Source organism: Vipera berus, assembly GCF_964194415.1.
Source record: "Vipera berus genome assembly, chromosome: 15".
NCBI classification, from domain to species: Eukaryota; Metazoa; Chordata; class Lepidosauria; order Squamata; family Viperidae; genus Vipera; species Vipera berus.
In genome coordinates this window covers 10,909,378-10,925,648 of record NC_138218.1, presented here as the reverse complement: position 1 = coordinate 10,925,648, position 16,271 = coordinate 10,909,378, and the positions used below count along the sequence as shown (strand labels likewise).

The window sequence follows — 16,271 nt, the reverse complement described above, 5'->3', positions numbered from 1 at the left end:
TTCCATGTTCTGGGGAATGATAGGATTGGAAGGTCTTCTATGCCATGTTCGTCCAAGCTAATGTTGCCCTGCTTTTCAGAGGTATGATAGCTCATTAACCTCAAGCTAGCAGGAGAGGTCTCTGAAGCCTTTGGCATTTATTGAACATTCATAGCGGTCCTTTTCTGAATGTCTTTTTTTCCTATTCCATCTTCGTATGAAGGGTTGGTGAGTTGGTTTGGGACCCTCTTTCCTAAGCTTGTAAATCCATGATCTTCCGTAATAAAACAGTAGCAGTGCAATCATGCAGTTGGATTCTCTTATTCCTTGACCTGGGATCAAGCGAAGGCATTGCAAATCCTGGAATTATTCCTCTTGAGATCAACCATCGGCAAAAGTATGGTTGGGTGCCAATATTCTAACCCTGTTAATTAAATCCAGCAGTTAACCTAGTATTTCTTCCCGGTCCTCTGTCGTGCCCAGGTGGATTCCAGATAATCCTTGTCCTTACCTTTCAAAATTTGCACTAGTTTATCAGAAAATTAAAATCATGGGAAACGAAAGGAGGGGGAAACTCTTTAGATGACATCTAAAAGGATCCACAATCTCGGAAGTCGGAGAAGCCGCATGACTCTGTCATATGCCTACATCTATGTGCTCATACTTTTGTTTTCATCTCCTTAGCGCTAGCCCATAGAGTTGAGCAACCGGAAGAGCGCCGATACCGGAAAGACGTCATTTCCTTTCCCTCGCGAAGGAACGGAGGGTCCGGGACTCCCAACCGGGCTATCGGCGGCGGCATCTACCATTTTCCGTCCCTCGGCCTTCCCTCGCAACTCCCCTTCCCTTTAGGCCTCAACCCGCAAGCCTAGAGCGTCGCCGGAAGCGGAAGCGCCGCGCGTCCGTTATTTTCTCCTTCCCCTCCGTTGAAAACGCGGGGATGTGAAGAGCGGGCGGCGCGTGTCCAGGCTGCCAAGCGCCCGGGCGGCGGCGGCGGCAAGATGGGCGACGACATGGACGTGATCCCCGAACGGGAGATGAAGGTGAGGCCGGGCTTCGAAGGAGGCGCCGTCTGGGGCAGAAAGAGCCCCCCAGTTCCCCCCCCCCCGGTTCATTATTTTTATTTTAATTCCATTTATATCCCGCCCTTCTCCGAAGACTCAGGGCGGCTTACAAGCTTAGCAGTAATTATGACCTTTGGCGGCTCCTTTAATAAGTCTGAGGGGGGGAGGGTCGCCCCTCTCCTCCCCCCATTATTCCTTTACAACCTTCTTTCCTCCTGCACAACAGCCCGGCCAGGTAGGCCAGACAGGATAAAGTTCCCAAGATGTTACTGTGTTGTAATAATAATAATAAAGTTGGAAGGGACCTTGGAGGTCATGTAGTCCACCCCCCTGCTCAGGCAGGAAACCCTACACCAGACAAATGGCTGTCCAGTCTCTTCTTTAAAAACTTCCAGGGTTGGAGCATTCACAATTTCTGGAGGCAGGTTGTTCCTCTGGTTAATTGTTCTCACTGTCAGGAATTTTCTCTTGTATTGTATTTATTATATTTATTGTATTGCGTTATTGTGTTGTAGTGTATTATATTATGTGTTATTAATATTGTATTACATTATATTACACTATACTACGCTATACTTTTTGTTATTTTATTTCATTTCACTGTATTTAGTTTCCATTTTCATTTATTATTTGGTAAATTTCTCTGCTGCCCCTCTCGCTATCCAAGGCGACTTTAGGAGTTTTCCAAGCTGGATTACACTGTGGGGTCTTTGGACAGCCCCTCCCCCCCGCCAATTAAAAACAAAAGAATTACCCCGATTGGGGTAACCTAAAAGTTTTCCAAGCCTAGAAGTTGGATTTACTGCCCTCCCATCCCACCCTCAAAAGAATTATCCTGACTTTGGTTATCTAGAGCAGGTAAGCAACAGTTACTTCTTTAACAGAATGTAGAAGATAGAACCATCAGGCTGGTAGGAATTCTATTCTCATTCAACTCAGCTCCTGCAGTTGGAAGGGACCTTGAAGGTCTTCTAGTCCAACCCCCTGCTCAAGCAGGAGATCCTATACCATTCCAGACAAATGGTCGTCCAATCTCTTCTTAAAAACCTCCAGTGTCAGAGCCCTGGAGGCAAGCTGTTCCCCTGGCTAATTGTTCTCGCTGTTAGGAAGCTTCTCTCCTTGGTTGATTTCCGTCCGTTGTTTCTTACCTTGCCTTCAGGTGCTTTGGAGGAATAGCCTGTGGCAACCCCTCAAATATTGGAAGACTACTATCGTGTCACTCCTACTCCTTCTCTTCGTTAGACTAGACATAACGCGTTAAAAGTTTGAGTTTGTTTTTTTTTCTTAAGGGGTCTCCTGAATGTTCTCTTTCTAGTCAGGCTTCTAATACCGTGCTTTTCCGGCAGGATTTTCAATTCCGCGCCCTGAAGAAAATCCGGATCTTTGAAGCCCCCGAGGATCTGCCCAAGGAGCGTGGCAATCTGCTGGTTGTGTCCAACAAATATGGGCTGACATTCACCGGTTGTGCAGCTGGACTGCAGGTCTTCCACACAAAAAGCCTGCTTATGCAGATTCAGGCTGGGGATTCGCCTAATAAAATAGGTGAGTTTTATATTGGATTTTCCCTTGTGTTACACTTTAGCTGGTTGGCTGTTTGTTTGATGGAATAGGTGCCATTAAATCGGTGTCAGCTCTCAGTGACCCTAGAGAAAGATTATCTCCATGAAGATCTGTCCCTAGCCTGGTTTTTCAGGTCTTCAAAAGATGCCTCCATCACCATATAACTGAACCACTCCACCTTGCTGCTGGACAGGGTGCCTGCAAAATGATCAGCACCGGGGCTGAAGGTGCCTCCAGAAGTTGTAGGTGCTCCAACACTGGAGATTTTTAAGAAGAGATTGGACAATCATTTGCCTGGGATGATAGAGGGTTTCCTGCTTGAACACAGGGTTGGACTAGAAGACCTCTGAGGTCCCTTCCATTCTGTCCCTTTAAGACCTCTCCCTTGCTGGCCTAGCAACCTGTGGCTGTAAAAGCTGGGCAGAGAGACAACTAGGGTTGGCGGTGTTGGTGTGAGAGTTGGTTTGTGTTCATTGAGGAGGTGCCATAAAGAAAAGGAATTCTATTCTCCAAAGTGCCTGAAGGTAGGACAAGAAGCAACGGATGGAAACTTATCAAAGAGCAGTAGGTTTTTTTTTCAACTTTTCCTTTCATTTTATTTCCACAGTCGAGAATATCCACGGCCTTTTTGTTCCTACAAAGTTTTGGGTGCATCACTTGGCGCTCAGCTGTGATAACCTCACACTGTCGGTCTGCATGGCCTCCAGCGAAGTTGGGTCTTTCATTGGCTTTTTCGATGTCCGCACCTTTGTGAACCAGGTGAGCTGCCCGCTTTAAACCCAGTTATCATGTGGTGCATTATCGCAAAGGTGCTTTTATTCTGAAACCAACTGAAAAACTCTGATTCCTGTGTGTAGGTTTGAGCAGTAGAATTTCTGAACTGCCACTCAATGTATGCTTTGATCTTTTATGCCTGACATTAATCTTCTCATCTTTCCTACTGCCTTCCTCTCCTGTTAGCATCCTATGATTTACCACTTGTTTGTATGCTATGATTTATGATTGTATCTTAGGATTTATGACCTAGGATTTACCACTATGTTGTTATTGGTATGTACGCTGAGAGCTTAAACACCGGAGAGAATTTCCTTCTGTGTCTAATCCCACGAGGAATGAGAACCTCCATAGACACTTGATGCATTGTGCAATTTCACTTCTTCCCTTTAGAACTTGGCTGCTAGTCATTTTGGGGAGAGAGGATTTGAAAATAAGAAAGAGTTTAAAATCTGCCATTAGTGGGTTATTTTCTACCCTGACTTGCCGAGAATCAAGTAGGGAGGGAGAAGGGTAAGAAAAAAATTACCCTGTAATTTTCCCAACAGGCTAAACAGCAAAAGCGGCCGTTTGCTTATCAAAAGATGCCAGGCGCGCTGGTCAACGACCTCAAGTGGAATCCAGTGAATGCCACAATGTTAGCTGTCTGTCTGTCAGATGGGAGTGTCTCCGTCCTGCAAGTGACGGAGACCGTAAAGGTGTACGCCACACTTCCTGCTTCAGTGGCTGTTACATCCGGTGGGTCGCACCGTCTCCTCCCCTCACCCAAACCATGGTCGTCTCGTTGTAGTTATCTGTTTTTTTATTCATTTATTTGTACTTGTTTATATCTCACCCTATTATTTATTATAAATAACTCAAGGCAGTGCACGTACCTAATCCTCCTCCTCCTCCCTCCTATTATCCCTATAACAACTGCTCTGTGGGGTGGAGTGGGCTGAGAGAGGGATTGACCCAAAGTCACCCAGCTGGCGTTTGTGGCTAAGGCAGGATTTTCCCCCATTCTCTAGCCTGGTGCCTTAACCACTAGATCAAACTGGGCAGGCCTCAACGAAGAACCAACTCATGACCCTGGTTTACAATACCAGTATTCTGACTACTAAGGGACGCGGTGGCTCAGTGGGTTAGGACGCTGAGCTTGTCGATCAGAAGGTCAGCAGTTTGGCGGGTCGAATCCCGAGTGCCGCGTAACAGAGTGAGCGTGTTACTTGTCCCAGCTTCTGCCAACCTAGCAGTTCGAAAGCACGTAAAAATGCAAGTAGAAAAATAGGGACCACTACAGTGGGAAGGTAACAGCATTCCATGCGCCTTTGGCATCTAGTCATGCCAGCCACATGACCACGGAGACGTCCTTGGACAAGCGCTGGCTCTTCGGCTTTGAAACGGAGATGAGCACCGGCCCCTAGAGTTGGAAACGACTAGCACGCACGTGTGGGGGAACCTTTACCTTTACCTATTCAGACTACTAAGCTAGGTGGGACTACAGCTTCTATGTTCTCAGCCTGACTGCTTGGCCTGATGAACCATATCTGAAGTGTCCTCGATTGGCACAAGGCTGGGGCAAAAATTGCCCTGATTCGTCTCAACGATGGGTTGTTCTGTTAGGGTTTGAGAGGCGGGTGGGTGTAGCAATTAATGGGTCAGTTTTTTAAGGCTTTTTTTTAAAGAATGTTGTTTTTCCCCCAGTGTGTTGGAGTCCTAAAGGGAAACAGCTGGCAGTAGGCAAGCAGAACGGCACCGTGGTCCAGTATCTGCCAGTAAGTCTTAATTTTGGATTAATTCCCAGAATAATTAGCTCTGGATAAGTTGGAACTTAACTTCCTAAGTGCGGCATCAACAGACAAAATTATGGTCTGACTGTGTTTTTTCTTCTCCTTTTTCAGAGCCTGCAAGAAAAGAAAACAATTCCTTGCCCTCCGTTCTATGTGGCGGATAATCCTGTCAAGGGTACGAATTTAGTGATCTTTCAGTAGGAGGCCTTTTTTTCCCCTAATTTAAAATATAATTTCCTAATTTCTAATAACTGAATTAGGCCAGGCAAACCTGACACGGAATAGAAAGGACAGCGCATGGTTTGGAGAAATAATGATTTTTCAGATGAGGTTTAAAAACACAAAGGGAAAATCTGATGCGAAAAACGATCATAAAAAAAGGAACGATTTCCCCCTCCATCCAGACAAACCCAAACAATTTCACTAATTTTTACAAGCCGCCATCTTTCTGGTCATCTTGTCTCTCCCTGAAAAGGGACAAGGTAGAATTCAGTGGATCAATAAAGATCCACTGCGCCCGGGCGCCTCATTGAAAAGGAGACAAATTACTCTTGGATAATAGTCTTTTTTATTGTTCTTTTCCAGTCCTGGATGTGTTGTGGATCGGCACTTACGTCTTCACCATCATTTATGCCGCTGCCGACGGGAGCTTAGAGACTTCCCCTGAAGTGGTGATGGCTCTGTTGCCAGTAGGTATCCGCCAGGGATACGGTTGTGCCAAATCTTGGCTTGAAAAAAGAAGACGACGAGAAACTAAGTCGTTGTTCTTCTCCCTCTCCAGAAAAAAGAAGAGAAGAGACCTGAAATATTTGTAAACTTTATGGAGCCTTGTTACGGTAGCTGCACCGAGAGGTTACATCACTACTTCCTTAACTATGTGGAAGACTGGTAAGCATCAACAGGAGAGAATATATGTAGCTCAGGGTTGAACTGCGGGGTGCTTGGCATTCTCTGAGCTGGGTTGTTTTCTTGCAGGAGTTTTCTTAGCCAACGCCAGGGCTGGCGTGACTTGCTCCCCACTTATACACAGTAGCATGATTGTTTTCTTGCAGACGTTTCATGACCCAGCTAGGTAACGTCATCAGTGCTGGAAGGAAGTGGGGTTTGCTTTCTGTTCTTTCCGAAAGACGTTCTCACTTGTATCCACCGTTCCAAACGAATCTCCCACCACAGCGTCAGCTCTTTCTTTCCTGTTTGTGGGATGATCGGATCTCTGGCATGCACGGTCAAGGATATGCCTGAGTTGTTCTTTTCACAGGAAACCTGAGCGGGAACTTAATTTGTTCTTTACGCTAAGATTTTCCTTGAATTTTCACATTTACGTGGGGTTTTGTTTTGTTTTGTTTTTTAATCCCCAGGGATCTGGTTTTATTAGCTTCTGCCGCTTCCACAGAAGTCAGCATCCTTGCAAGACAAGGGAATCAGGTAATTCTCTTCCCACGTTATTCTAGTGGCTCAGGCAGAGTAGATCTTTTGATAAGAAGAGAAAAAAAAGTCACATTCTGGATACTTACGATGGAAAAAAGCAGGAGAAAAAAAAACACAGCCATATCTGTCCAGCCTCCTAGGACCTGTCCTCAAGTTCACTGGTTTTCAGTGCCGTTGTAACTCGGAATGGTCACTGTTGTAAGTCAAGGGCTGCCTGTAGTCACGGGTTTGTGTGCTTCAGGGCTTGGGGGGCTGTTGCAAAGCACATTTTGAGAACCGGATTAACCTCCATTGCAGAGCAACTGGGAACTGTGGGTGTTGGAAGACTCCAGTCGCGCGGAGCTTCCCGTGACGGATAAAAGCGATGACTCTTTGCCAGTCGGGGTTGCCATTGACTATAGCAACAACATGCCCATAACTGTCAGTAAGTATGAGGGCGATTCGTTTGGCCTGAGAAAGGCCAAAGGGCTCGTGAAGACACCATCTACTCTACTAAGGCTATTTGTTTTGTTTTGTTATAATTTGTAGGCCTTCCACCGCTTTACTAAGCAGCTCTGGGTGGCTTGCGAGACTATAAATAACGGAATAAAACAATAGCAGTAGAACTTAGACTTACTTATCTACCACTTCACCGTGCTTTCGATCTAGCCCTCTTATGTAGCCAACCCAGGCTGATTTCCTTGTTTAAGCCCTCACCCCACCCAGGATGATTGCTCTCCAGCAAACTAAATTAAATAAATAAAAACAAAGAAGAAGATGGTTCCCAAAAAAAAGAGTCACTGGCCAGAATTCTGTGAATTGATGGGAGTCTGATTATGTGCGACAAAGTCAGCGTTTGTCTCTTAGCAATCACGTGGATTACCTCCGTGACTATAGGTTAATGAAATGATTCAAATAGCTCATTATTTCTTTTCTCCTGCATAGAGGGACAGTTTAAGAGGGTAGAGTGAGGAAACAAGATGGTGTCCAGTTTTGCAGACACGAAAGCAAAATTGAGCCGTTCTGATTAGTTTAGGAACGGCTAGTGCATCTCTCGCGTTACTTACGGTTCCTGGATTTTTATTTTATTTATTTATTATATTTTTATACCGCCCTTCTCCCGAAGGACTCAGGGCGGTGTACAGGGCAAGTGAAGTGAAGTGAACCTGTTGTCTTTTGGTATGATTTTCCCAGGTGAAGATAAAACCTTGGATCCTGCTCCGGTGTTGATGTTACTATCCACAGATGGGGTATTATGCCCCTTTTACATGGTCAATCAGAACCCGGGCGTCCGATCTCTTCTGGTGACTCCCGAATCTCTCTCTACAGAAGGGGAGAGAGCAGCAAAAACAGCAGGTAGGCACTGAGGCCCGGCCAGGAGTGTGGGGCTACATAAGAGGTAAGCCAGGTGGAGGCATTGAGAAGATGTTGTGGCTTTCCAGGGGGGGGTCTCCTTCAAAAGCACAACTCCCCCCAAACTGGCCCCAAACGTTGTAAAGTCAGGGATGGTCTCTTGAATCATCGAGTGACTACATCATTTGGCGCCAGATAATGGTCACAAGCCGAGGACTACCTGTGTTATTCTTTTTAACGGTCAATCTCTCCCTTCCAGGCACCACCGCTCCTTCAGCTGCTGCCAAGAGCGATGTTCCCCCAGGCCCTCCAGCCCCGGCCCCGTCCTTAGCCCCGAGCAGTGGGGCCGCCCCCTTCTCTTTTACACCCCCTCCTCTGAAAGCCCCGGGGCCAGCCGCGGACTCTTCCCTGCCTTATCCGCTCCCATCGGAGGCCTCGACAGCGGCTCCTGGGTCAAGCACAAGCAAGACGGCAGAGTTCTCTTCTCCCGCCACCCCAAAAACACTGCAAGTCCCCGTCTCCTCGTCCGGCCTCCTCCCGGTGTCCACTCCACCTTTCTCCTTCGGGTCAGTGGGCTTCAAGAGCCGCTTCGACGGGCCGGTTCCTTCCGTCGCGACAAAGCCCAGCTTCGCTCCTGCGGCGTCCTCTGTCAAGGTCAACCTCAACGAAAAGTACGTTATCTCTTTCTTTCTTTTTTTTGTTAGTCTGTATAAATTAAATTCCCTTTATTATTTTTACAAAGCTCTTCCCCTTCCACACAAAATCCTGGGCTGTTAGTCAGCTCCACGGTTTCTTCATTCTGGACCACAGTTGGCGGGCATAAAGTTGGTGCTTAAAGCTGGACTTTTGCTCTAAAATGTATTAAGCTTCCTGCTGAATCCATCTAGAATGTGTTCTGGAGCCTGGCTGATGTCATCGACTCATTGGTGCCGTGTTGCGCCACCCGTGTCAGGCATGAAGAATCGGGGCCACGTGTTAAGTTCCAGCTAAGCTAATTGTAAGGGGCAGAATTGCCTTATAGGGGAGATGAGAAGCATAAAAATGTAATAAATTCATTAGTTGTACACGAGAATCTAGTCAACTCACAGCACCAAGTGGACACTTGAGAGGAGTTAGCAGAATTAACGAAACAGACGGGATGGGCTTGGATCAATTGTGGGAACGTAATGACTCTAGGCTGCGTCCTGTCTTGACTCCACCGCCTTTTCTCCTCCTACACCCAGGCCCTAATCTGAAGTTGTTAAGGCTTGGTTCCTGGCACCTCTTCACCTTATAAGTCAGCCAGGTTGCTAAATGCTGAGGGACGGGTGTCTGTCTAAGTCCAAGAACGCTAGGCCTGGCTTTGCCTATTTTCATTTTGACTTTTTCCTCTTCAGGTTCGCTGCTGCCGAGACAGCTGCCCCCTCTGCCAGCACCAGCCAAGGCTCTTCGGCCTTCCTCTTACCCCCTGCTGCAAAATCTACACCCGTAGGACCCCTAGGCCTGTCCACACCTCCTTCTGCCCCAATCAAGGCTTCCACCCCTGTGACTTCTGCAAGTACGGTTCGGCCTCTGCTTTCGCTCCCCTGCCCGTGGTTGTCTCTGCCATTAGGGTGCTTGAGTGTAAGCTGTTGGGGCAGGCAGGTGTTCCCATCTGCTCTGTTGTTCTCAGGTGACTTACTAGCACAGGTAGGGTCAACCGTCCCGATACGCTAGCCGGCGAAAGAATTTCCTTTATTGTAAGGCTACATTAACCGGGTCTGAAAGAAGAAATCCCCCACTGTCATTTTTACAGCCTGGGAAATTTGTCCTTGACGCAGCTCTGGACCACGCCCTCTCTTTTATCTAATCACCCCACCAGGCCTTTACGTTAGATGAGCAAATCCAATATGTAAATAAAAGGAAGCAAATAAACACCGTCCTGTAATCTCCGACGTAAGAGAGACCCTCGGCCTTACCAGAGGGCCTAAGTCGTAGCTGACCACGAGCAGCAGTTGTGCGAGCGTGTCACCCTTTTTGTGTCTCTGCCTCCAGTGGTGCGTCCACCTCAAAGCGCTCCCGCAGCCACGGGCCTCCAGAAGACTGCCAAGATATCCCCAGCTGTGCCAAAATCAAGCCCTGCGCAGGTAAGGAGGAATCTGATTGCTTTTCTGTGGACTGAGCCCTTCCATATTACAAATTAAGAATCCGGATTTCTACTCGGTGAAAGGCAATATCTGTTGGTATTGAGGGCACTGCTGAACTGGCAGCTGTCGTTTGTTTCGGGATGCTGAAGGGTATAAAATTCAGGTGGATTTAACCACCTTTCCCAGACAGACAGATCCAGTGCAACAGACAATGTGCCTACAATTCTTTCCGCCCACTGTGGGTTGCAAAACAGCCTGGGGCAGCTGCTACATACAGCTGCCTTCCAGGAGGTGGCAGATGGATTAAAGCCAGGCACTTTGGGGGACCCTGTTCAAAGCCATGCACTTCCCTTGTCAGCCCTGTGAGGTAGTCCAGGCGGGGGGGGGGGGAGTCCAGCAAGATGAGCTGATCCTACTGCATTGTAAGGCTACACTAACAAGAGTCTTGCAAGTCCGAGGGTACAAATCTCCTCCCGTCTCTTTTGCAGCCTGAGCCTCTCTCTCCACCCATTATGCAGCTCTGGGCTAGGCCTTCTCTTACCTGACCGTTGCCCTGGCGGCATCTTTTCCTCCCGTTCCTCAAGGTCTTTCTCACGTACCGTTATACCCCTGGGAGATGGGACAAGTGCTGGTTGTTATCTGTATATCTACACTCTTCTGAAAGTGTGTGTGTGTGTGTGTGTGTGTGTGTGTGTGTGTGTGTGTGTGTGTGTGTGTGTCTTCGCTCTCTTCACTCCAATCATTCGCCCCCCTGATTCTTTGTCTGACATGTTGCCTTAACCTTCCGCCTTGCAGAGTCGGCAGCAGCCAGCCGGGATCGGGACAGAGAAGCAGCCCGGTGAGTGGAAAGAGACGGATCCTGTCATCGTCGGGATAAGAGAAGAGGTAAACCTCTCTCACCTTTGCCCCTGTGGTGTCTTTCCTGCAGCTTTTGTCTCTAAGTGAACGGTTGTAAGTCGAGGAAACCCCACCCCACCCCGCTAAAGGAATGTTTTCACAATGGAGTAGAAAGTACATTTTTAATTTGTTACACCAGAGAAAGTCCTACTGGGTATCTCTGTTTACTTCCACTTCTCCTTCTCTTGAACTGGGCTTTTAGTCTCAAACACCCACCGGCCCCGTTTGGTTCCGCAGATCGCCCATTTCCAGAAAGAGATGGAGGAGCTCAAGGCTCGAACAGCCAAGGCCTCATTCCAGGTGGGCAGTGAAGAGGAGAAGAAGTTGCTACGCGTGGAAGCCAACGATCTGCACACTTTTCTGCTGGAAATCAAAGAGACCACAGAGGTAACGAGGGGCCGGTAGAGTTGCCGGTAACCAAAAGCGGCAGATTTGGGGAAAAACAGATCTGTGGTTTGAATTCGATCAGAATACAGCTGGAAGGGACCTTGGAGGTCTACTAGTCCAACCCTCTGCTCAAGCAGGAGACCTTACACCATTTCAGACAGATATTTTTATTTTTTTTTAAAATTTTTTTATTTTAATTCCATTTATATCCCACCCTTCTCCGAAGACTCAGGGCGGCTTACAAGCTTAGCAGTAGCCTTCATTCTATGTATATGCCTGCTTGTTAGGGCTTTCACACACACCCAAGCTGTCCCATCTCCAGGGACGGAGCACCCAGAACGTCTGGTGGCAAGCCGTTCCACTGGTTGACTGTTCTCACAGTCAGGAAACTTCTCCTTAATTCCAGGTTGCTTCTCTCCTTGATGAGTTTCCCTCCATTGCTTCTTGTCCATGGTGCTCTGGAGAATAGGGTCACACACACACACACACACACACACACACACACACACACGCATGCACTTCTCTGGGACAGTTCCTCAAATATTGGAAGTCTACTATCATGTCACCCCTAGTCCTTCTTTTCTGTAGAACAGCCAAACCCAAATCCTGAAATAAATAATTTAATAATTGATAGTAAAATAATTAATAAAATTAAGAGCAGATCATTTGTTAGACTCAGGCATTTATTTATTTATTTTTTCCCCCTTTCCCTTATTTTCCTTCCTTATTTTTATTTATTCCATTTTACCACTGGTATCCTGCCTTTACTATCTGTACAAATAGTTCAAGGCAGGGAAGGTATCCGGTCCACCTTCCTCCTCCACCTCTTTTCCCCAGAGCCACAACCCCGTGAGGTTGTGAAGAGCTGGCCGAAAACCTCCCAGCTGGCTTTCGTGGCTAAGGCGGGACTAGAACTCACCGTCTCCCGGTTGCTACGTACACGGTCGTAAGCCGGGGACAACCCCTCCCTGTCTCCTCTGTCTCTTGCAGTCCCTTCATGGAGACATCAGCCTTCTGAAGACCAATTTGTTGGAAGGTTTTGCAGGGGTGGAGGACGCCCGCGAGAAGGACCAGCAAGCTAACAACTCGGAGTACTTGCGCCTGCTGTACAAGAAGCCTTTGGACCCCAAGAGCGAAGCGCAGCTTCAGGTAGGAGCAGAGCAGTTTCTGCTGGGAACCACGGAAGGAGGCCTCCCAAATGTCTCGAGCAGGTGCCTTCAAGATGCTCCCCAAGGGGGTCAGGAGAACAATAGGTCCTCTTCTGCTGTGGTGGTCATCTGTTGAGGGAAGCTGCCTGAGATTCGGTATCGAAAACTAGTCGCCGGCAATAGCCCCATCTCTAGGAGTCACAGTCGTTTTGTGGTGTGGGAGACACCAAGGAATGAAGTGGGAAGGGGAGGAGGAGGAGGAGAGCAAAGGAGAGGAAGAAGAAGAGGAGAGGAGAGGAGAGAGGGGGAAAAAGGAGAGAGAAAAAGGGAAACAAATTAGTTTAGTTTAGTTTAGTTTTATTTGATTTCTATACCGCCCTTCTCCCTAGGGACTCAGGGCGGTTCACAGGGCATATATAAATAACGATACAAAAGTTAAAAAGAAATTAAACCAGTGCCCAGTTAAAAAACAATAATAAAGTACTAAAAAACGCCAATTTAAAAACCCATATTCCCCATCAGGCCAGACCAGCTAATTCAAATAAGTGGGTCTTCAGCCCGCAGCGGAAGGTTCGGAGGTCTGATGCCATCCGGAGCTCAACCGGCAGTTGGTTCCATAATGCCGGAGCGCCCACAGAGAAGGCCCTCCCCCTGGGGGCCACCAGTCGGCATTCCCTGACCGGAGGCACCCTGAGGAGGCCCTCCCTGTGGGCACGTACTGGGCGGAGGGAAATTACACCACCAGGGTTCAGATCTGTACTGACCGTTCGCTCCAATACATCCAGATCGTCCAGAGGGGCAACACCGTTATAGCCACCAAGCCATCCCTGGTGTTGGCTTAATCCCAGATGGATGAGGACACAACATTCCCATCAGGCTGCTTTTTCCCCCACCCCCACCCCACCCCCCAAGAACTTCCCGGGTTGACCTTTTAGGCTGAACGTTGAATGTTCTTGCCGGCAGGAAATTCGGCGCTTGCATCAGTACGTGAAGTTTGCCGTGCAAGATGTGAACGACGTTCTGGATTTAGAGTGGGATCGGCACCTGGAACAGCAAAAGAAGCAGAAGTAAGTGATTTAGGATGGGGAATAAAAAAAAGAAAATCCTTTTTTTTTCCTCCCCCCCTCCTGATATTTTTTGCAGGCTTTTTAAGCACGAACAGAGCTCTGCTTTGTCGATTTCGCTGCTGGGCGGCTCAGATCTCAAATGCTTTGGGAGGCTGATGATCATTCCCTGGTCATCTGCTCATCTAAGTTCACTTTACACAGGTTTTTTTTTAAATTTAGATAATATATTAACTAATATATTGTCACAACAGCCTTGTGACTCCTTCAGTAGGAGTGGTCCTTGACGTACGGCCACCATTGAGCCCCAAATTTCTGTTGCTAAGTGAGACAGTTAAGAGAGTTTTGCCCCGTTTTACAATCTGGCCTTGCTTGTCAGAAGGTCGCACACGGTGGTCACGTGACCCCGGGAGACTGGAACCGTCATAAGTACATGCCGGTTGCCAAGCCTCTGAATTCTGGTCACGTGACCACCGGAACTACCTGAGATGAAGCGACCCTTTTTCTCCTGGACGTGGATGAGAGATTTCCTGATCGGTTTGGGTTGAGGTAACGTGACCCCCGCTAGGTGACGTCAGCAGAGAAAATTTATCTCGTTTGATGGAATTCATGAAAGCAGCCCGGTCTCTCTCCCCGGGTCTCCCAGCCGCAGAGAAAGTCCCAGAAAGCAACCCGAGGCAGCTGTTTCAATGAGTTGCGAGCGCAGCCTTACCTCGTTCTCTCTCCCTGCTTTTGACCTAGGCGCATGGCTGTGCCCGAGCGAGAGACGCTCTTCAACGCCCTAACTAACAACCGGGAGATCATCAACCAGCAGAGGAAGAGGCTGAAGAAGTTGGTGGACGGCTTGTACGAACTCCGCCTTTACAACAAAGTCTCGCAGTGGAACCTGTCCGCTCCCAGTTCTTCTCATGGCAGCATCCAGAGGTCAGGGCTGCTTAAGGACCTCCCAGGAAAGCTTTCCTTTCCAGTGTTCTGTCTTGACCCCTTTGGAAGGGAGGGATCTTTCTGGATTGGTGTGGAACATCATTTTTATGACTTGAAAGAAAGCCAACTCTCTTGGTAGCCAGGATTCCAATATCTCGGGGGCTCAACCTGTTCTCCAAAGCCCCCGAAGGCAGGACAAGAAGCAACGGATGGAAGCTAAGCAAAGAGAGGAGCAACCCAGAACTAAGCAGAAATTAACATGATAGTGAGAACAATTAACCAGAGGAAGGGCTTAAGAAGAGACTGGACAACCGCTTGTCTGCAACAGTGTAGGGTCTCCTGCTTGAGCAGGGGGTGGGACTAGAGGACCTCTTAAGGTCCCTTGCGTCTCTGTTATCCCGCAGTACAGGTAGTCTGCAACTGAGCCAAGCTTTCTGTTGTTAAGTGAGAATTCAGCTGTTTTAAGTCCTTTAATTGGATTCGGATTTGCCAGCAGTGTAACACTTCCTCAACTCAACTTTAATTTTATTTATTCGGTTTTTTTCCTCCTTTGGTGGCAGCTTGGAGAGCGAGCTGGAGAATCTGAGCAACGCCTTGACGAAAGCCACCCTGGAATCTTGCAACGAAGCTTCGTCCCCCTCAGCCGGTAACTAGTCCCTGCTGTTTTCCTCGACCGGGTTCTTCAGGAGTAGTGTGCCATTGCCTCCTTCCTAGGGCTGAGAGGAAGTGGCTGGCTCAGGGTCATCTGCTGGCTTTGCGCCTAAGGCAGGACTGGAACTCACACCCTCCCAGTTTCTGCCCTAATGCTTTAACCATGTCTGTTCATGGCATAGAGCTCACATAATGATTTCTAAAAATATATAAATTAAGATAGGTAAATAAGGAAACATTCAATAACTACTTATTGTTGTAAGTCCTCGGCTTACAACAGTTTTCATTTAGTGATTGAAGTTACCACGCCACTGAAAAAAAAAGGACTGGTGACCATTTTTCACACTTAACCACCATTGTAGCATCCCCATGGCCAAAATTCAGAGGGTTGACTGACTCCTGTTTATGACGGTCGCAGTGTTCCAGGGTCACGCGATCCCCTTTTTGTGACCTTCTGACAAGCAGAATCAGCAGCGAAGAAGCTAGGTTCACTTTACAACCAGGTTACTAAATGAACAACTGCAGCGATCCCCTTAACAACGGCGGCAAAAAAAAGTCCCAAAATGGGGCAAGGTCTCCCTTAGCCAGAAATGTTGGGCTCCATTTTAGTCGCAAGCCGAGGACTGCGTGTCTGTGATACATGTAGGACAAACTCCGTGGCCAAAAGTTGCCCAGATTGAAAAAGGGTTTGTGCAAAGTGCGTTGCAAGCCAGGAGCCATAAAATGACGCTCTTTGTTCTTCCAGCCAAGTTGTCCCTCGTGAAGCAGACTCAGCTACGGAATTTCTTGTCCAAAAGGCAGATGCCTCCCATCCATTCAATGGCACCAGGTAAACCGACATAGCTGAAAATATTTCCCATTTTAGGACAAAAAGCGAGACACTTTTTCTTTCGTTAATCCCCCCCCCCCCCCGTCTAGCAGCTGAATTTTTATCCGTGATCAGTGTAGTCCTCAAATTCATTTAACTGTTTATTCTGACTCGTGATGTCAGTACAGAGAGTCCTTGATTTACAGTAGTTCATTTAGCGACCAAAGTTTCAACAGCGCTGGGAAAAAGTGACTTAGAACTGTTTCTCACACTTTTATGACCGTTGCAGCATCTCCATGGTCATGTGACGCTTGGCAACTGGCTCGTATTTATGACGGTCGCAGCGTCCCGGGAGGGGGGGTCGTGTCGTGTGATCCC

General features: G+C 47.9%; 1 protein-coding gene across 1 annotated transcript in view; it reads left to right on the top strand.

The window, feature by feature from the left end:
• The first annotated feature begins 647 nt into the window (after nt 1-647).
• Nucleotides 648-16,271, top strand: part of NUP214 (nucleoporin 214) — a 33,191-nt gene continuing 17,567 nt past the window's right edge. The window contains exons 1-21 of the mRNA XM_081339702.1: nt 648-1,022; nt 2,390-2,585; nt 3,211-3,362; nt 3,926-4,115; nt 5,064-5,134; nt 5,261-5,324; nt 5,735-5,838; nt 5,931-6,037; nt 6,508-6,574; nt 6,875-7,001; nt 7,751-7,912; nt 8,169-8,580; nt 9,286-9,446; nt 9,923-10,014; nt 10,810-10,899; nt 11,149-11,298; nt 12,289-12,447; nt 13,410-13,513; nt 14,252-14,434; nt 14,995-15,080; nt 15,831-15,914. Of these exons, the coding sequence (XP_081195828.1) occupies nt 981-1,022; nt 2,390-2,585; nt 3,211-3,362; nt 3,926-4,115; nt 5,064-5,134; nt 5,261-5,324; nt 5,735-5,838; nt 5,931-6,037; nt 6,508-6,574; nt 6,875-7,001; nt 7,751-7,912; nt 8,169-8,580; nt 9,286-9,446; nt 9,923-10,014; nt 10,810-10,899; nt 11,149-11,298; nt 12,289-12,447; nt 13,410-13,513; nt 14,252-14,434; nt 14,995-15,080; nt 15,831-15,914 (2,803 nt within the window). The 5' untranslated portion in view covers nt 648-980. The remainder of the gene's footprint in view (nt 1,023-2,389; nt 2,586-3,210; nt 3,363-3,925; nt 4,116-5,063; nt 5,135-5,260; nt 5,325-5,734; nt 5,839-5,930; nt 6,038-6,507; nt 6,575-6,874; nt 7,002-7,750; nt 7,913-8,168; nt 8,581-9,285; nt 9,447-9,922; nt 10,015-10,809; nt 10,900-11,148; nt 11,299-12,288; nt 12,448-13,409; nt 13,514-14,251; nt 14,435-14,994; nt 15,081-15,830; nt 15,915-16,271) is intronic.